The sequence below is a fragment of the Ruditapes philippinarum genome, unplaced genomic scaffold (assembly GCF_026571515.1).
Source record: "Ruditapes philippinarum isolate M1 unplaced genomic scaffold, ASM2657151v2 ctg1069_1_1_1_1, whole genome shotgun sequence".
Lineage (NCBI taxonomy): Eukaryota > Metazoa > Mollusca > Bivalvia > Venerida > Veneridae > Ruditapes > Ruditapes philippinarum.
Genome location: NW_026851644.1, coordinates 85443 through 101037, shown reverse-complemented (window position 1 = coordinate 101037; position 15595 = coordinate 85443). Strand labels below are relative to the sequence as shown.

General features: G+C 31.0%; 1 protein-coding gene across 2 annotated transcripts; it reads left to right on the top strand.

Moving 5' to 3' along the window:
* The first annotated feature begins 1167 nt into the window (after positions 1-1167).
* Positions 1168-13539, top strand: LOC132729230 (neuronal acetylcholine receptor subunit alpha-2-like). 2 transcript variants are annotated; one of them, XM_060715057.1, is made up of 9 exons: positions 1168-1538; positions 5392-5561; positions 6709-6753; positions 7877-7986; positions 8434-8599; positions 9140-9267; positions 10043-10293; positions 11380-11533; positions 12695-13539. In XM_060715057.1, exons 1-9 carry the CDS (start codon positions 1532-1534, stop codon positions 12990-12992), a joined length of 1329 nt encoding a protein of 442 aa, XP_060571040.1. In that variant the 5' UTR covers positions 1168-1531; the 3' UTR covers positions 12993-13539. The 2 variants fall into 2 exon arrangements, with proteins under 2 accessions (XP_060571040.1, XP_060570968.1); XM_060714985.1 differs by having other exon boundaries at positions 1171-1542.
* Positions 13540-15595: the final 2056 nt, after the last annotated feature.

Genomic DNA, 15595 nt, shown 5'->3' with positions numbered 1-15595 from the left:
ATGAGGCACAACGTGTGACATCTTTGCCCTATTGAGCACCAGGGGTATGGAGTGAAAAAGACAATCACTTTGTATCAACTGTACTGTATTGGTCAAGATAGAAAAACACTTCAATTGGGTAAGCATGTATATTTTAAAGTATTCAATATTAAATAATCTATTTTGTGAAATATAAAGAGAGGTGTCTTCACCACAATACATGCACATAATGGAAATATAAAGTGAGGTGTCTTCACCACAATACATGCACATAATGTAGATTTAGATTATTTTAGTCATGTTTAAGATGAATGTTACTGCTACATGTACATGATATATAGACTGTAATATATTGCTTACATAGTTCTTACATGAAGAACAATACTATATATGCACCAAATAGCTGTGCAACACTATATAACAATTTAATTGTAGTTCATTTCTGTTCATTAAAATCATCATATACACTATATTGTTTCATTTATAATTAGTCAGGTTTTTGTTATTTCAGGATGGCATGTGAGAAGTCAATGACTTGTCTATGTTTGACAGTATACCAAAAGTGAATTACATTCTCATAGAATTTATGTCTTCAGAAGTATCCCTGAAAATGCTGAATACTGCAGTTGCAGATGTTACAGTATTTTTACTTAATTGTGAGACAAGTTTTTGCAAGTTTTATACATGATTCACTTTCTGCTTCCAAAAACTGAAGACATATGAGGAGACATGGTTGTTGTTACCCTGTATGGATCAAACCCTGAACCTGGGGTTGCAAGACTTCATTCAAGGACATAAGTGAGCTGTTAGTTTTGACTTCCCATGTGTTTGCAAGAATCTGTTATTGTAATTGTTTCAGAGCTATTATTTTTGACTTCCCATGTGTTTGCAAGAATCTAAAAGGAAACGTTTTGCAACAAAGCAGGAAATTTAAAATCTGCCCCGAAGTGTCAGACTAATGTACGTCAGAAGTTTTAATGTACTTCAATGTTTATTAAGTGCTGGCAAAATAAATCTTGTCATTCCGCAGTTAATCCTGTTTTACAAAAATGCCATGATTTTTCGTGTACTTAGTCTCGTTTAATCTAGTCAATATTCAGAACATTTGAACAATGTAAAGTAATGAAAACATGCATTTAAACAAGTAATTAAGATCGTTTCCGAAAGCTTGAATAAACCAATAACGATTTCAATTAACAAGCGCGTCTTTTTTCAATGAATGAATTATTATGACGTCAGTCTGCGCAGATCCAGTGCTTAAGTAAAGTATAGTAAAGTAATTAATTACTTTAACTTTCAATAGCTTTAAGTAGAACATTTCACTTACAAGTAAACAACTAAACACATTTTAAATAAAATAATATTTTTTTGTGACACTTGATCAGGCGTATTTAATCGATATTGTATTTCACACTTGAAATGGAAACAGTGAGAGTGTAAAAAGGAAACGACGTTATTGCTATAAGTATATGATTGTTAAAATGTTTAAATAATATCGGCGTAATTTGGACTTGAATTATACAACTTTTAAGATGGGTATACGTGTAATTGCATGCATTGTAGGTAAGTCTCCACTTTTTTTTAGCATGAATAGATAAATATATTAGAACTGTCGTCGCCGCATTTTGATAGTAATTAATTAATTTGATAAAATACTAAAAGAAAATGAATCCGACATAAACAAGCACAAATGATATGTTTCATCAGACAATCAGCCAGCAATCAGTGAGCGAAGTTTTGAATGTCTGAACATTAATTTTGTGAAAATGTTATAGATTTTTATGAAATGATTTAATTATCAAACTAAAGGTTATTCATACAAAGACGGCTTATAGGTCCGTTCTTTGTCTTGGCTATTATTTGTTAAGGTATTTGATGTATAATTGACAATGAATCAAAAGTCATCTAAAACCTTACATTTTTAAACTTTATCATATTCTCGACACAAACAATCTTACTATAGAAGATGTTAGAAACAACCATAGTTGTCAAATAAAACCAACCAACACCAAAGAAAATCATATCTGAATTAATAACTGAGATTGACTGAGACATGATAATGTCAATGCAAACATCATATAAATAACACTTAGCACTTTATCGGCATCTTATTTCAAGCAACATTTCATAAAATATATCCAAACTATACATTTCTATTGGCTGTTTAATTAATATTTGAAATAATTATGTAAAATGTGCCGTGCCCATTGTAGACATTATCACTTTAAAGTTGTGAAGATACCTTATTTTCACTCAATTAGCAGTAAAAAGTATAAAGCAAATTGCAAAAAATTCTTAATTTGACATTTTTTAAAAGAATTAAAAAAATAAACCATTATCTACCAAGACCCAAAAATGAAATGTAAGAACACATGGTCCCAAATACAGGCTTGAACCCACGCACCAAGTAAACTCAGTATCCTCACTGAAAATAAATATTTGTCAGAAGGAGGTTCTGCATAAGGCACCTAATACCTTAGATTAAAAGTTTTTGTTACATTTATCTAAAATACCGGCCATATCGCTGTGTTTTAATCTGTTTTAATCTTTTATAAATCTATTAACATAATCTAATCCATTTAGACAATTAAGCGTGGTTTTGTTACTAAAATTGGATATATTAAGATTATTAATCTATCCTGATAATATGTTCTTCAACTATTAAATTAATTACGCATATCTAAAAGTTAACATATAACTTACTAAGTATTTTCTTATTCAAAATTTAGTCACAATAATCAGCCAGAAGTTAAGGTCCATTCAACTTTTGGGGCTGAATTAAAGGTTACTATAATTTTATACTATATAATTTTAAGGTCAAAAGTGCTGTGTTTATAAAAAATCACGCTTTACTAGAATATAAAGGGCTAATTCTACTGTAAGAGAAATTATACTGCTTCCTTCAGAAAAGCAAAAATGTTCTATAGTCAGACAACCTCTGTTTGTATAAAGCGCGCTTTGTAAATTCTTCTCTTTTATAATATTAAGGAATCAAATCCCCGTTGACGATTCGATTAAAGCATAAATTCATAAATTATTATCTTTTTCTGGACAGGAATGCAAAACATTTTTCAAACGATAAATATAGCATTAACGTTAGTTGCAAATTCCATTGAAAACGTATTGGTAGTTATCAGGATAATGAGAGCGAATAGCTTTTTAGAACATTATAGACTCATGCTACGTAGATGATATGTTTTCTAATTATTTATATTGATTGTTGCTTATATAAAAGACGTGGGCAATAAAAATATTGAATGTCATAAACGAATCACAAACGAGTAATGTTTCATAGCCGTTATCAGTTAATGAGTTAGGTATTAATTATTTACTTTTCATGATTAATAAAGCATTATAGAAATCATCAATATTTTGTAATGAAACACCTTTTAAAAACGTTGAAACGAAACAATGCAAATATTTGCGAACCAGTACGGAATTTATTGATACACCAAGCAATACCCGACAATTTGCGATGCAATCTATCAAAACAACGATTGACAATTATGAAAATTGATTTTGTTTCTTTCAGAAATAAAGTCCTTAATTAAAAATAATTTGTCCTGACGGGGTGATAGAAATCAAGTCCAGTTTAATAAATATCCCTGGTTGACAATTACAGAACAATTACTAGTTTGTAAATTTCTATAAAGGTTACATTCTAGGGTTTATATAATGTATTGATATTTAACATGAAATGTTATCAGTATAGATGATTGCATGTTTGATCATAAGACTAGGTATTTGATATTCAGAGATTCGATTTGACTTGAAGTGCGAAAACTTGTTCATTGGATAAGTAGAAATGTTCGGCCACATGTTTTCGCAAATTTTAGTTTAAATATATTTCTTTTAACAAATTCACAAGCATGTGTCATTTTACACCACAATATACATGGATTGGCAAACAAGCATTTCACTTATATTCGCAATTTTTATCGTTCTCTAAGGCTGTGGGCCAGTTAATTTTATCATACTAACTTTGGGGGCATTTTGTTCACCGTAATGTTCTTAAAACATATGATCTTGGGAACAGTTTCCTGTTACAATTTGCCTTTGGCGCGTTAAGAAAATACGACGAAAAATATATTGCCTCCGTTTTTTCATTATGTGCCTAATGTAAACTCCATCTGTGATCAACAATCTTACAAAATCCAGTACCCGTGACATAATCGTGCATTTTTGACCATATGCTTAAAGTAGAAGAAATGCACTGAAACATGTGCTTAATTTCTAGTTCTTTTTGAGGAAAGACTATTCAATTAGCTCTTTGTTTTAAATCAGGTTTCCTAACCAATGTTGAAAAATAAAGTAAGTGAATGTTCCCACATCCATTTTATCATTTTTGATTATACTAGTGATTAATATACTTGTTATCCTTGAAATCATTGGTAACTTTATGTGAAAAAACAGACAGAAAGTAAAGGTTTTTTTCATTTTATTGAAGCCCGGAATTCAGCTAGTAAAAAATCCAATATTGTCGCCAAAATGTAAATGTCTTTTTATACGGAGGTGTTTACTTTATGACAACTTTAGCGAACGTCCTTTAACAGGGTCAAATAACGTTTTGTGGTAATTTTCAACTTTTACAGCCATATTAATGTTTCCTTAGATTATCTTCACACTTCATACTAATGTGTAATATTTGATTTAAAATTTGATAACTGCGGCATTTGGCGGCAATATTTTTATAAGCAGAACCTCAATACCAGGTTTAAAAGGAATCGTATTTATTTCATATGCCATGTTCTAAGTTTTATTTTTTCACAACTAGTGCACAATTCGCCCTTTATTATGTGTTACATTTTTGTACATTTAAAAACATCATTTCAATTGAATAAATTTTTCAAATATTCATGTAGATCTGCACATGAAGTCTTTTTAAGTTTTTAATATCATTTATATTACAAATATAATTTTTTATCATGTCTGTTGGTCTTTGCCTACAAATTTATCTTTTTCGTAGATAGAGAATCTTTTGAAATGTTTCAGTAGTAAAGATAAATAACTAATTAATCAAGAATAACAACTCTTTTTTTCACAAAAAAGCTTAAACTTTGTGTCAAAGACCTGAATAGACAACGTTTAGAAAATGAATTAAATATCTAAACATTGTTCGGACTTTACCATAAAGCAATTACGGGAAAACAGATTTTATTATCAACGTTAAAATTATGGAAATTTCGTTTTTACATGTTGTTAAGCATAAAATAAAAAGAAAATTTGTTTGTTTGTTGTGTAAGATGTATTTTTATTTCATCTCGTGAATTTTAAAAACAGTATTCTCACTCGTGGCTACGCCACTCGTGAGAATACTGTTTTTAAAGCCCACTCGATGAAATTAAATTTCTTTACACACAAACAAACAAATATCCTCTATATCTTAATAAGTTAACGATGTGTTCATTTCAGTATGTTGTCTTAGCATTTTCCAAGAAGAAGTAGCCAGTCAGAGAGTCTACACAGTAAATGATACAACTACGTTACAAAGAGACATGTTGGCTAATTACGATAAGAAACAAAGACCACAGTCACAAACAAACCTTTTGTTGGAATTTGGACTGTTGCATATAACTGAACTGGTAGGTTTCAGTTTTGTCGATTTTTTTGGCTTTCTTTAGCTCTATTCCATATTACTATTTGAGGAATGTAATACCTCGTGTTTTATAAAATATAATTCAATAATTCAATAAATCTTGCAGAGCATATGAAAGAAACGTTGCAAGAATACTGCATTTAATTTGGTAACTTCAAAAAAAAAAAAATCAATATGAATAGTATACATGTATGCTTTATTAAATTGCAAATACGATTATCACATTTTATTAAATGATTAAAAGAACAAATCTTTATTTTATCGTTTTCAAAAACATACACGAAGTATTTGCCATTGCAAACAGGAAAAATATGTTCATGGCAAAAGTTTACTTTGGCAGTTTTTCTTTTATTAATTCGACATTGCAAAAAATGCAAAAACATACAACGCCAAAACTCATTCAAGTCGGTAAGATATTTAAGCAAATTTGTACGTTAACAAAAAGTTGACACTTATCATAGTTGAATAAAAATAAATTATTAAGACATTTTAGATAAAATATATTTTATCTAGCGGCTGTTAAATTATAATTACATTTACATGTAACACGTTTTAACTAATATACAAATATTATCTGTGTTTGAAAGTGAAATTTTTCAACACAAAAATCTTAACTATAAAACAGTTTGATTTATGGCATAATGGATGCTCCAAAATATGAAGACAACATTAAAGATACAGTTTGTGAAATTATCGGGATAAAGTGTGATATCTCGGAAGCATTAATCACAACAAAATTACATGAAAATTTGAGACTCGGTTTGATTGAGTTTGTACATGAGGGACAATGAAAAAGTGCACCATCACTAACGCCCCCTAGCACTGGCTTGAGCAATACTCAATTTTTAAACATTTAAAAGTGTTGGAATCAATGACAATGCAGTCATTGTATTTCTTTGCAGAAAGCCTCGATACAACCGTCTATTCATACTGAGCAAAACAGGGCTCTGTAATGTCTATGTAGAATAAAAATAAAAAACATTGGAGAGATTTAAATTCAGTCCGTTAAATTTGATACAAGAGTATAAATAGCCTCATTATAATCTGTTTGACTGGTAAAATCGAAAGGCAGTTTTCATGCAAATATGTTGTTTGTTAACTTTATATTTCATAATTTCATTCTATATTTTCAGGACATTGTAACTCAACGTTTATTCAGTATGGGGTTTCTTTTAATTGTAAGTAAACAATTGTGATTTAAAGGCACTTATCTGGTTCATTGAAAATAAAAAGAACCATATATCCATGTATACAGAAAATATGGGTCGTGACGTGTCAGTTCAACGGTTGCAAGAAAAGTCTCCTTTACCTTTCACGAGTTAACAAAAATGTTACACCATTTTTACAATGTAGATAAATATTTTAAAACTATTAGCTGTTTTTATCTCACATTTGGTCAAATCAAATGCTCCAATAAAAATATATACATGTCTCATATACACTAATTACCATATGACTGTGACTATAATTACAATATAGGAAAATTAGTATATATCTTACAAAACAAAACAAGATGTAGTTGTATTACATAAATATGCAAAATTTATGTTTGCAAAAATTTTTAATTGATTTGCCGTGCTTTGCATTCAAAACAGTGCATTCAATGTTATAAAAAATAATCAAAATAAACAATAGCTTTCCTTTACATTTTATATCAGAATGGCCAATGGGACTCCCAATACTTTTAAAATGACAAATGTAAGTTTGAATATAGAAATCAACTCCAGTTTCAACTTAAAAATATAATAATTGTTTTATAAAACGACTAGAATTCTTCACCAGGTATACTTGTTTACTGGAAGAGACGTCAAAAAGTAATACACAATTCGGCGTACTTATTCAATATACTGAATCTTAATAAAAGATACCAAATCACATGTAAATTTGCAGTAAAAAGCAATGTAAAATGTAAAAATTATCAATGATACCATGACATTTTCTTCTTAAATTCATTACTTCTATGTAGATATTACAGGAAGTCAAACTGATATTTTTAGATTGCCTTTGGCCGGAAAAATTGCTACTAACGGATTGACATGGCTTTATACTGTTGGAAAAATGTATAATCCCCAAACAAAGTTACACAGTCAGTCCAATGACCTTGAAAGATTAGTTAAATTTCTCATATCTATGATAGAAAAGAAAGACTGATTAATCAAACAAACAAAGTCTTTCCTTGTTGATCTTGTTTATCATATTTTAAGTAATAGTTTTAGTAAATTAATAAAACAAAAAACATACATACACATTTTATGTTGTCATATTTCTTTTTCTACATAATTTCAAACGTTTTTTTTTCAGGACTGGAAGGATGACCGATTGCAATGGACACCTTCAAATTACGGAAATATAACGGCTTCTATGTTTAGACTTTCTGACATATGGATCCCGCCATTAGTTTTGAGTAATGCGTAAGTTATGTTTTAGTTACAATCAAGATCGCCTTGTCCTATCAACGCGTAGGTTTCTAGAACCAACCTCACATTTTTCTTTCAATCATTTGTTTCTTAAACCATAAAATCGTACATTCGATATTAATTTTATGTAATTACCAGTTTCTGAAAAGTTTAATATATTAATAAACGCTCACACACTCATTTTAAACGTTCGTGTTTTTATTTATATTTTCAACTATATTTTTGTTCTTCTTTCTTTACAGTTTCTATTCTTGTTTGTTCATCGTATACTGTTTGTATCGTGTGTGTGTGTGTGTGTGTGTGTGTGCGTGTGCGTGTGCGTGTGCGTGTGTGTGTGTGTGTGTGTGTGTGTGTGTATACCATTTTGAAATTATATCGTTTAAAAACATTAACCTGAATAAACTTGTGTATATATTTTGTTAAAAAATAAACAAATTTCAGAGCTGACGAACTAAAGATACTAGGTGACAATTCTGATTTCGCAAGTTCTCCTGTATATGTGGCTTCAACAGGGGATGTCGTATGGATGGCACCTGCCAGTTTTGTAGCACAATGCACAGTCAACATTAAATACTATCCATTTGATTCACAAAGCTGCAAGTTAGTGGTAAGATTTTTTTTCACCTACTATTGCTTTGACATTAATTGTCACCACTTAAAGAACATATTTATCTGAAAAAATAATTATTTCAAAACAACATTTACTACAATCAATGCCTTAGGCGTATCACCATTCATGTCACAGTCATGCGATATTTTCCTTCAGTATTTTGAAATAAAAAAAAAACAGAGTGAGCGAATGATCTGAAACTTTGGACCCAAATACTGGTCTAACCCCTCATTAAAAAAAAAACAAAAACAAAAAAACTAGACAAGCAATTATGACACATTCAAACAGGACACTGAAAAATGTAAATACAGCATTTTGATGCTATTGTAATGAGCAGTGAATTGTTGCACGCATCGAGTTTTTTTCACAAAATTCTCGAAACATCATTCATTAATTCTTATAGCGTTATAAAATTAAGGAAAACGAAATTTTGCAGACAATCAATTCAAATGTGTTCGTCTCTGCACAAGTACACTGACAAACTTGTCTGTTGAATATTAATCAGTAAAGTTGTAAAAACAATGATTTTTATTGAAGGTTTCGTCTTGGTTGTTTCTTGAATTTATGATAGACCTTGGTGCAATGTCACAAACCATCAACCTTGACATTTATGAGGAACACGGCGAATGGGAAGTCACTGGGACATCAGTAACAAACAGAACAAGGTAAGCAAAGTGTTAACATCACTGTTTTAAAAAAATGGGACAATTATGAACAATAAACATGCACAGGTTTCAAAATGAAAAATGAAACATCTTACATGACCTTTAGCACCAGCTTAACCTGTATTGAATACTTCACTAATTTTGTACTGGAGTCAATGATTCCTTAGAACCAGGAATTTATCAGAACACTGAGATAAACGTCAAGCAACCAATATTTAACAGCTGCCACCACGCACTCAACATTTGCTTTTGTAAACTGACATATTCCTGAAATGTTAAAACAACTTTTGTAACTTGAGTTTTGCAAAACCATGAAATTGAAGACTTGTTGTGATTGAGTCTTTCAAATTTCTACAGGTTTGCTTTCTTATATGTTTTCATCATCCAGTCCTTTAGTACCCTCATTTGCCTACGCAAATGTAATATTTTAGTGTAAATGTACGAGCAAGCATTATTTAGACCTGTCAGCATTTGGACATAATTAAAAAGTATACATTTATCGTTAAAACATACTAATACTATATGATGCATGAAAACAATTGGTTTCAGTTTTGTATTGTTAGCTTTTCGTTTTTTATTGACTCAAGCAAATGCTCGTATTGATTAACAACATCCTTGTTTTCTGTATGAAAATATGAATACAGCATCTCTAAACGGTAATATTTTGTTACTTCCCCCTTTTGTCAATACTTTGTTTCTTTGCGTCCGGAAACTGACAACATACACTGACTTTTAAACTCGATTGTTATGTTTGTTTTAACTTGATTGTTTTTAGATCAATCAGTGGTTACCAGCTGGCAGCAATAGATTTCACTCTTGAACTGAAGAGAAAGTATTCATACTATCTGTTGAACATGCTCCTCCCAGTTATAATTCTTGCTACGATGGCGCCATTTGTTTTCATTCTGCCGGTAGAAAGCGGAGAAAAGATTAGCTTTGCGCTGACAATTTTATTGTCATTGTCGGTTGTTATGACAATAGTTTCAGACAATATACCGCCGACATCAACTCATATCTGCGTTTTGAGTAAGTTATATATGCATCAATAACGTGTGTTAACAATCTTAATTTCTAAAGCATATATATTGATGAACACATCATTTTGCAGCCAATGTTTACAACTTAGTACAACATCAACAGATATGGACTGGATAAAAAAGAATTTATTTTTATATATTTCTATTTCTATTCAATTACTATAAAAATGAAATGAACACATTTGTTTATCAGATATTTTTGTTTTTACATGTACTTCTCGTAATGCCTTATCTCCATCAATTACGATGACATATATAATAAACACGGTATAAAATTGTGTACTCAATCATCCTATCATAGCGCGATTGATTGCTTTGGCTAGTATATAATACACACATTGGCTGTGTTAAATAGAAAGTCCTTAGTCTGAAATCAGTCTTGAGACCAAAAGTGAGCCAATTTTACATTTCATAGAAGACTTTTATTTTATGACTCTTTTAATTTCTGAATAGCAATAAAGATAAGCAACAACACCTTGTTAATATAAAAATCTGTCATTGCATTTCTTGACTTTTATCAGCATTATAATGAATTTAATTTTTGTCTTCCGTCTTTGTTTGTTTTTGGGTTTTACGTCACATCGACACAGTATAGGTCATATCGCGACGTTACAGCTTTACTGGTGGAGTAAGACCTCAGGTGCCCTTCCGTGCATTATTTCAGGCACGAACAAACACCTGAGTAGAACCATCGACGTTCCGTTAGCTAGCTGGATAGCTTCCTCACATGAAAGAATCTAAAGTCCCTGTCGGGATACGAACCCACAGTGGTGAGGGGCAAGTGGTTTAAAGTCAACGACCTTAACCACTCGGCCACGGACGCCCTCTTCCGTCTTTGACTGAAGATAAAAACATTTATTGAAACAGTCTTAAGATAGTACTAAAGTTGGTTTTATGTCCTAGACTTTAGGATACACCTACGACACTTTCTATAAAACGCAACCCTGAGTTCTTTTCATTTGAGGAAGAACGGCATTCAATAAATAAACGACAAATAAGAAAATGCAGACTTTATCGATATGATTTGTATGCAAGTTATCATATATATTAAGCATTTAATTATATTTAATTTCAGGTGTCTATTTATTAATGACATTTATTCTGTGTTCTGTACAAACACTGGTCACGGTGCTTGTATGCAGAGTTCATGAGCTCCATAATAAGACTTACATCATGGGTACAACATGCAAGAAAACTGTCCGGCTTCTTGCTAAGCTAACAAAATACAGGTTCGTATTCATTTTTTTCCGCTGAATCTATGTCATTTATTTGTCTTGTTTTGAAATTGAAGCTTTTATTTAAACAAAAATAAGGGATTTCGATATCAAAATGTAAAATATAAGCTGTCAGAACAAGATCGGTCATACTGCAGGAATGTTCCAGTATCCCTCCTACTTGAATACTGTATAATCACCCTTAGGATATGTTGCATGTTTCTTAAATAACATTTTTGACGTCTTATCTGTGATATGCAGACTTCATATCCTCTGATCCCCTTTCGCCATATTTTGTTTTTGTTTAAATGGTGAATTCTGCTTTAGTCCGTGCTAGGTGGGACGTGGATGGTAGCTTGCACCAATATCGTCCATAAACAGGCTCAATCAAACCGATCTTTTCACATTTTTCATTTTTTGTCATTCTGGACGTTTTTTAGGGTTTTGTGTTTGTTTTGTTGTTAAGTTTTGGTTCCAGAATACTCGTACTAGTAATCTCTCTCTGTTCTAGCGTTAGTGATGCTTGTGTTGTTGGTTCTAACATTACAATGCAGGAAATGTATATTTTAGTACAATGTACAAATTCCAAAGTATTGTTTTTCATCTATAATACAAAGGCTCCTTGTAAACTATCACCCTCCATCCGTTGATACTTGTAATACAATGACAGTTGTTTTATCTTTTATTAACATTTATAGTTGTTGTGTATAGTAATCGTTTACTTAGCGACCACACTAATTCCTGCAAATGGATTTCTGTTTGAAATTGGCGGATGCAATTTAATTGTATTTAAATTGTTTTAGGTTATTGGTGATCCGTACAAAAGAAATTCATTATGTCAGGGTAAAGTGAATTACATGTATTATAGGAAGTTACCGAGGTATCATGTGAATTTCTTTTTTATTTTCTGATACATGTCTATATTATTGTTGTCGAAACGAGTTATTATATCGTTGGAACAGAATATTATATTTTGTGAACAAGATATTACACGTATGTTGTGAAAACAATACATATATCGTGGACACGAAGTAAACCGTTGATGTAACGTTTCATATAAAATATCACTTATGCTATATGGTAAGCATTACGTTAATACAATTTTAGGACCAAAACAGCATCAGTCAAACGAATATTTTATTATTGTTTGCAATCTAAATCCGCTCTCGTTTTCAGACGAAGACCCAGAGGTGATGCCTTGTCCGAGGTAAAAGATGTACATGGTATCAAAGAGACTCAAGTTGTCAGCCAAGAGAAAATTGACTTACCAAAAAGTAAAGGCACCGCTTGGGCTGAAAATGAAACTGATAAACCAGAGGATGATAGCATAGACGAACATATTGAATACACATATGAAGACATGGTGATCATGTCGGAGAAATTCAACTTTTATCTTTTTACTGTCTTGACCTTACTCACAACAATTATTTGTATGATCATTTTGGAGACGAATGGTGGGGAATCAGTGAAATAGCTTTCAAATAACATAAACTATATTCTTGTACCCAAATGATATTAATTTGTATATATATTGTGTTAACAAACATGGTCATACCATAACCATTTCACAACAAGTCACGCGTTGTATTCACCCTACAAGTAAGGGCCTCGTTTGGCAAACTGTTTTAAAGACCTGTACAATTGGAGGTACGGCTTCAAGAATTCAAATGCAATTATGCCGGGATATTTTTCTTTTAGCTTTTATTCTCATTACTGATATGTCAGCCGTGTTTCTAAAAAACTAATGTGTGTCGAAAAAATATCATTAACGAGCTGAATTAGTGTAAGAAAATTTCCTGTTTTGAATTTGGAAAATGTTGAATAGATCATAATATCAAAATACAGAAAGTGTAGAACCTTGTCGGAGTGCACAGATATGCATGAACGCCGGTCTGGCTTTATAATGGTGGCAAAGGCTGATCACTTTCGGTTCAAGCAGGTTAAGGTTGAACGTGATATGTTTTAAGAGTTATATACTTGCAATGTAGTGTGTATTGAATTAAAAACATATATTAATGTTTGATTTTGCTTGTTTAAAATTTCAGCGACCTCCCCCCAGTTCAATTAAATTTTGTTCCGATATCGAACTCCAATAGAACTGATATCCAGTAAAATCGGTTAATTGAAACATTTGACATTTCTGTTTGTTTATTGATTGTGATATAGAGACTTATCTCAGTTATTCTGATGTTCATCTATACCTTTATTCCAGAAATTGCAAGGCAATAACCTAATATACTTCGTATATCTTAATATAAGTCGTATCTGTAGCACTTAAATTCATTATCTGTAACCTACGTGTTTTAAACTTGCGTAGCAAATCTATTGGTTATAAGTAGGAATGCTCTTTTTCTGGTACAGGTAATAGTCTACCATATTAATTGTCATCAATTATGAATGACACAAAGCGTTGCCATCAACTAATTTACAATAGGTCGTTTAATCAATATAGTGTTTGTTAACAGAATAAGTATTCCATTTTTTGTGCTTCACTATAGCAATGTCACACAGTATGTACATAAGAACTGCTTTAAAATTCACGTTATATTTTATCATGTATTTTCTACTATCAATTTAGTGATTTTTTAAATATCGTTCTTTTAATCAGAATTAATCTTAATTGGCCGTAAATATCACGAATTAATAAAACTTTATACAAGTACTGCCTATAGTGGATTTTAATTAGAGCATAGTTCTTTAATTCCAAATATTATGTGCCGAGCAATAGCTCCAAACGTTGTATTTAGGTCTCTAATACCATCTCGTTCTCAGCTTCCTCATTCTTTCTGCTGTAAAGATGAACACCGTAAAGTTTTGACCAATCAAACGGACGAAGTCCATGTTTAAATATTGCAACAACATGCGGACTGTAAGGTCTTGAAATTGTCTCATTTTCAACGTGTATTAAATCTGTGAAATGTGTAGCCAACATGTAAGGGTATCGCATAGCACCATAGGAGTAGGAATCACATTTTTGCATAAACGTGGAGCTTCGTTCTGCCATAATATACGAAGAACCAAGGTGAAAATGTGGTCTTAAATAAGACATAGTGCATGGATACTGTCGTAACAAGTCAACATCCCTCATAAGTACTTCAACAAGGCTTCAATACGAATAACATCATTTAAATTATTGATGTGTTTCACTTTCTTTCCGAATATTTAATTGGATTCTATAAGTCTTTCAGCGTGAATTATATTCGGATATATATTTATAATAAACTTCCAATATAAACCTTGCGGTAAAATATTTCCATGGATCAATATCAAGCAGGGACGGACGAATCGTAAAGCACTTATAAAACAAAGAAATCCATAAAAATCAAATTTGACTTTTAGCCCATACCACACATAATGCAAAATCTTCGGAACTGCCATTCTTGTACAACATTGTTTGATATAATAATCGACACAATCACTTTCATGTATTTGTATTTTAACAAATAAATTAAAAACTATGTTAATAAGTGAAAACCCCACAAACATAAGCAGCAAACAAATTACTAACGATAAGATTTATCTCCTTTTATTATTTGTTTTCGATATAATAAAGACCTTCCTGGTTCATCAAAGAAACAACGAAGCAAAGCTAAATATGTAACTATAGCTAGCAATGATCGAATAGACCAAAACTTTATGCGAAAACATGCAGTCCTCATTATTACTCTATTCTGTATAAATAAAGAGGGATTAGGAAAACGCTTACATTATTAGCAAAAAATGCACACGCATATTACGAAAATTATTTTCTAGATTGCAACATGTGTTGCATCAAAAAAAAAAGTTCTTAAGATTATTCTTCGAGCGTTTTCCTAATCCCTCTACTACAAATCGCTGTCTATTTATTTTAATATCGTATCATATTTTTTCTTTTTTTTTTCTCTTTCATTCTTTGTATCATCATATTGAAATTTGGTTGTAATTATCTTTTTTATATACCGATAATACCATTATATCTGTTAAATAATATATTGTACTTTTCCTACTCAAATTTCGAAACTCTATCGTAAAACGATCTATTATCAAATGCAATGAGAAGTTTCTTTAAGAAAATTCTTTATTATCGGAATAATTTGC

Coding starts and splice junctions, on each gene's coding strand:
- LOC132729230 (XM_060714985.1), top strand. CDS start 1,512: ATGGGTATACGTGTAATTGCATGCATTGTAG. Junction 5,562..6,708: donor TGTTGCATATAACTGAACTG/GTAGGTTTCAGT, acceptor CTATATTTTCAG/GACATTGTAACTCAACGTTT. Junction 7,987..8,433: donor CCATTAGTTTTGAGTAATGC/GTAAGTTATGTT, acceptor AACAAATTTCAG/AGCTGACGAACTAAAGATAC.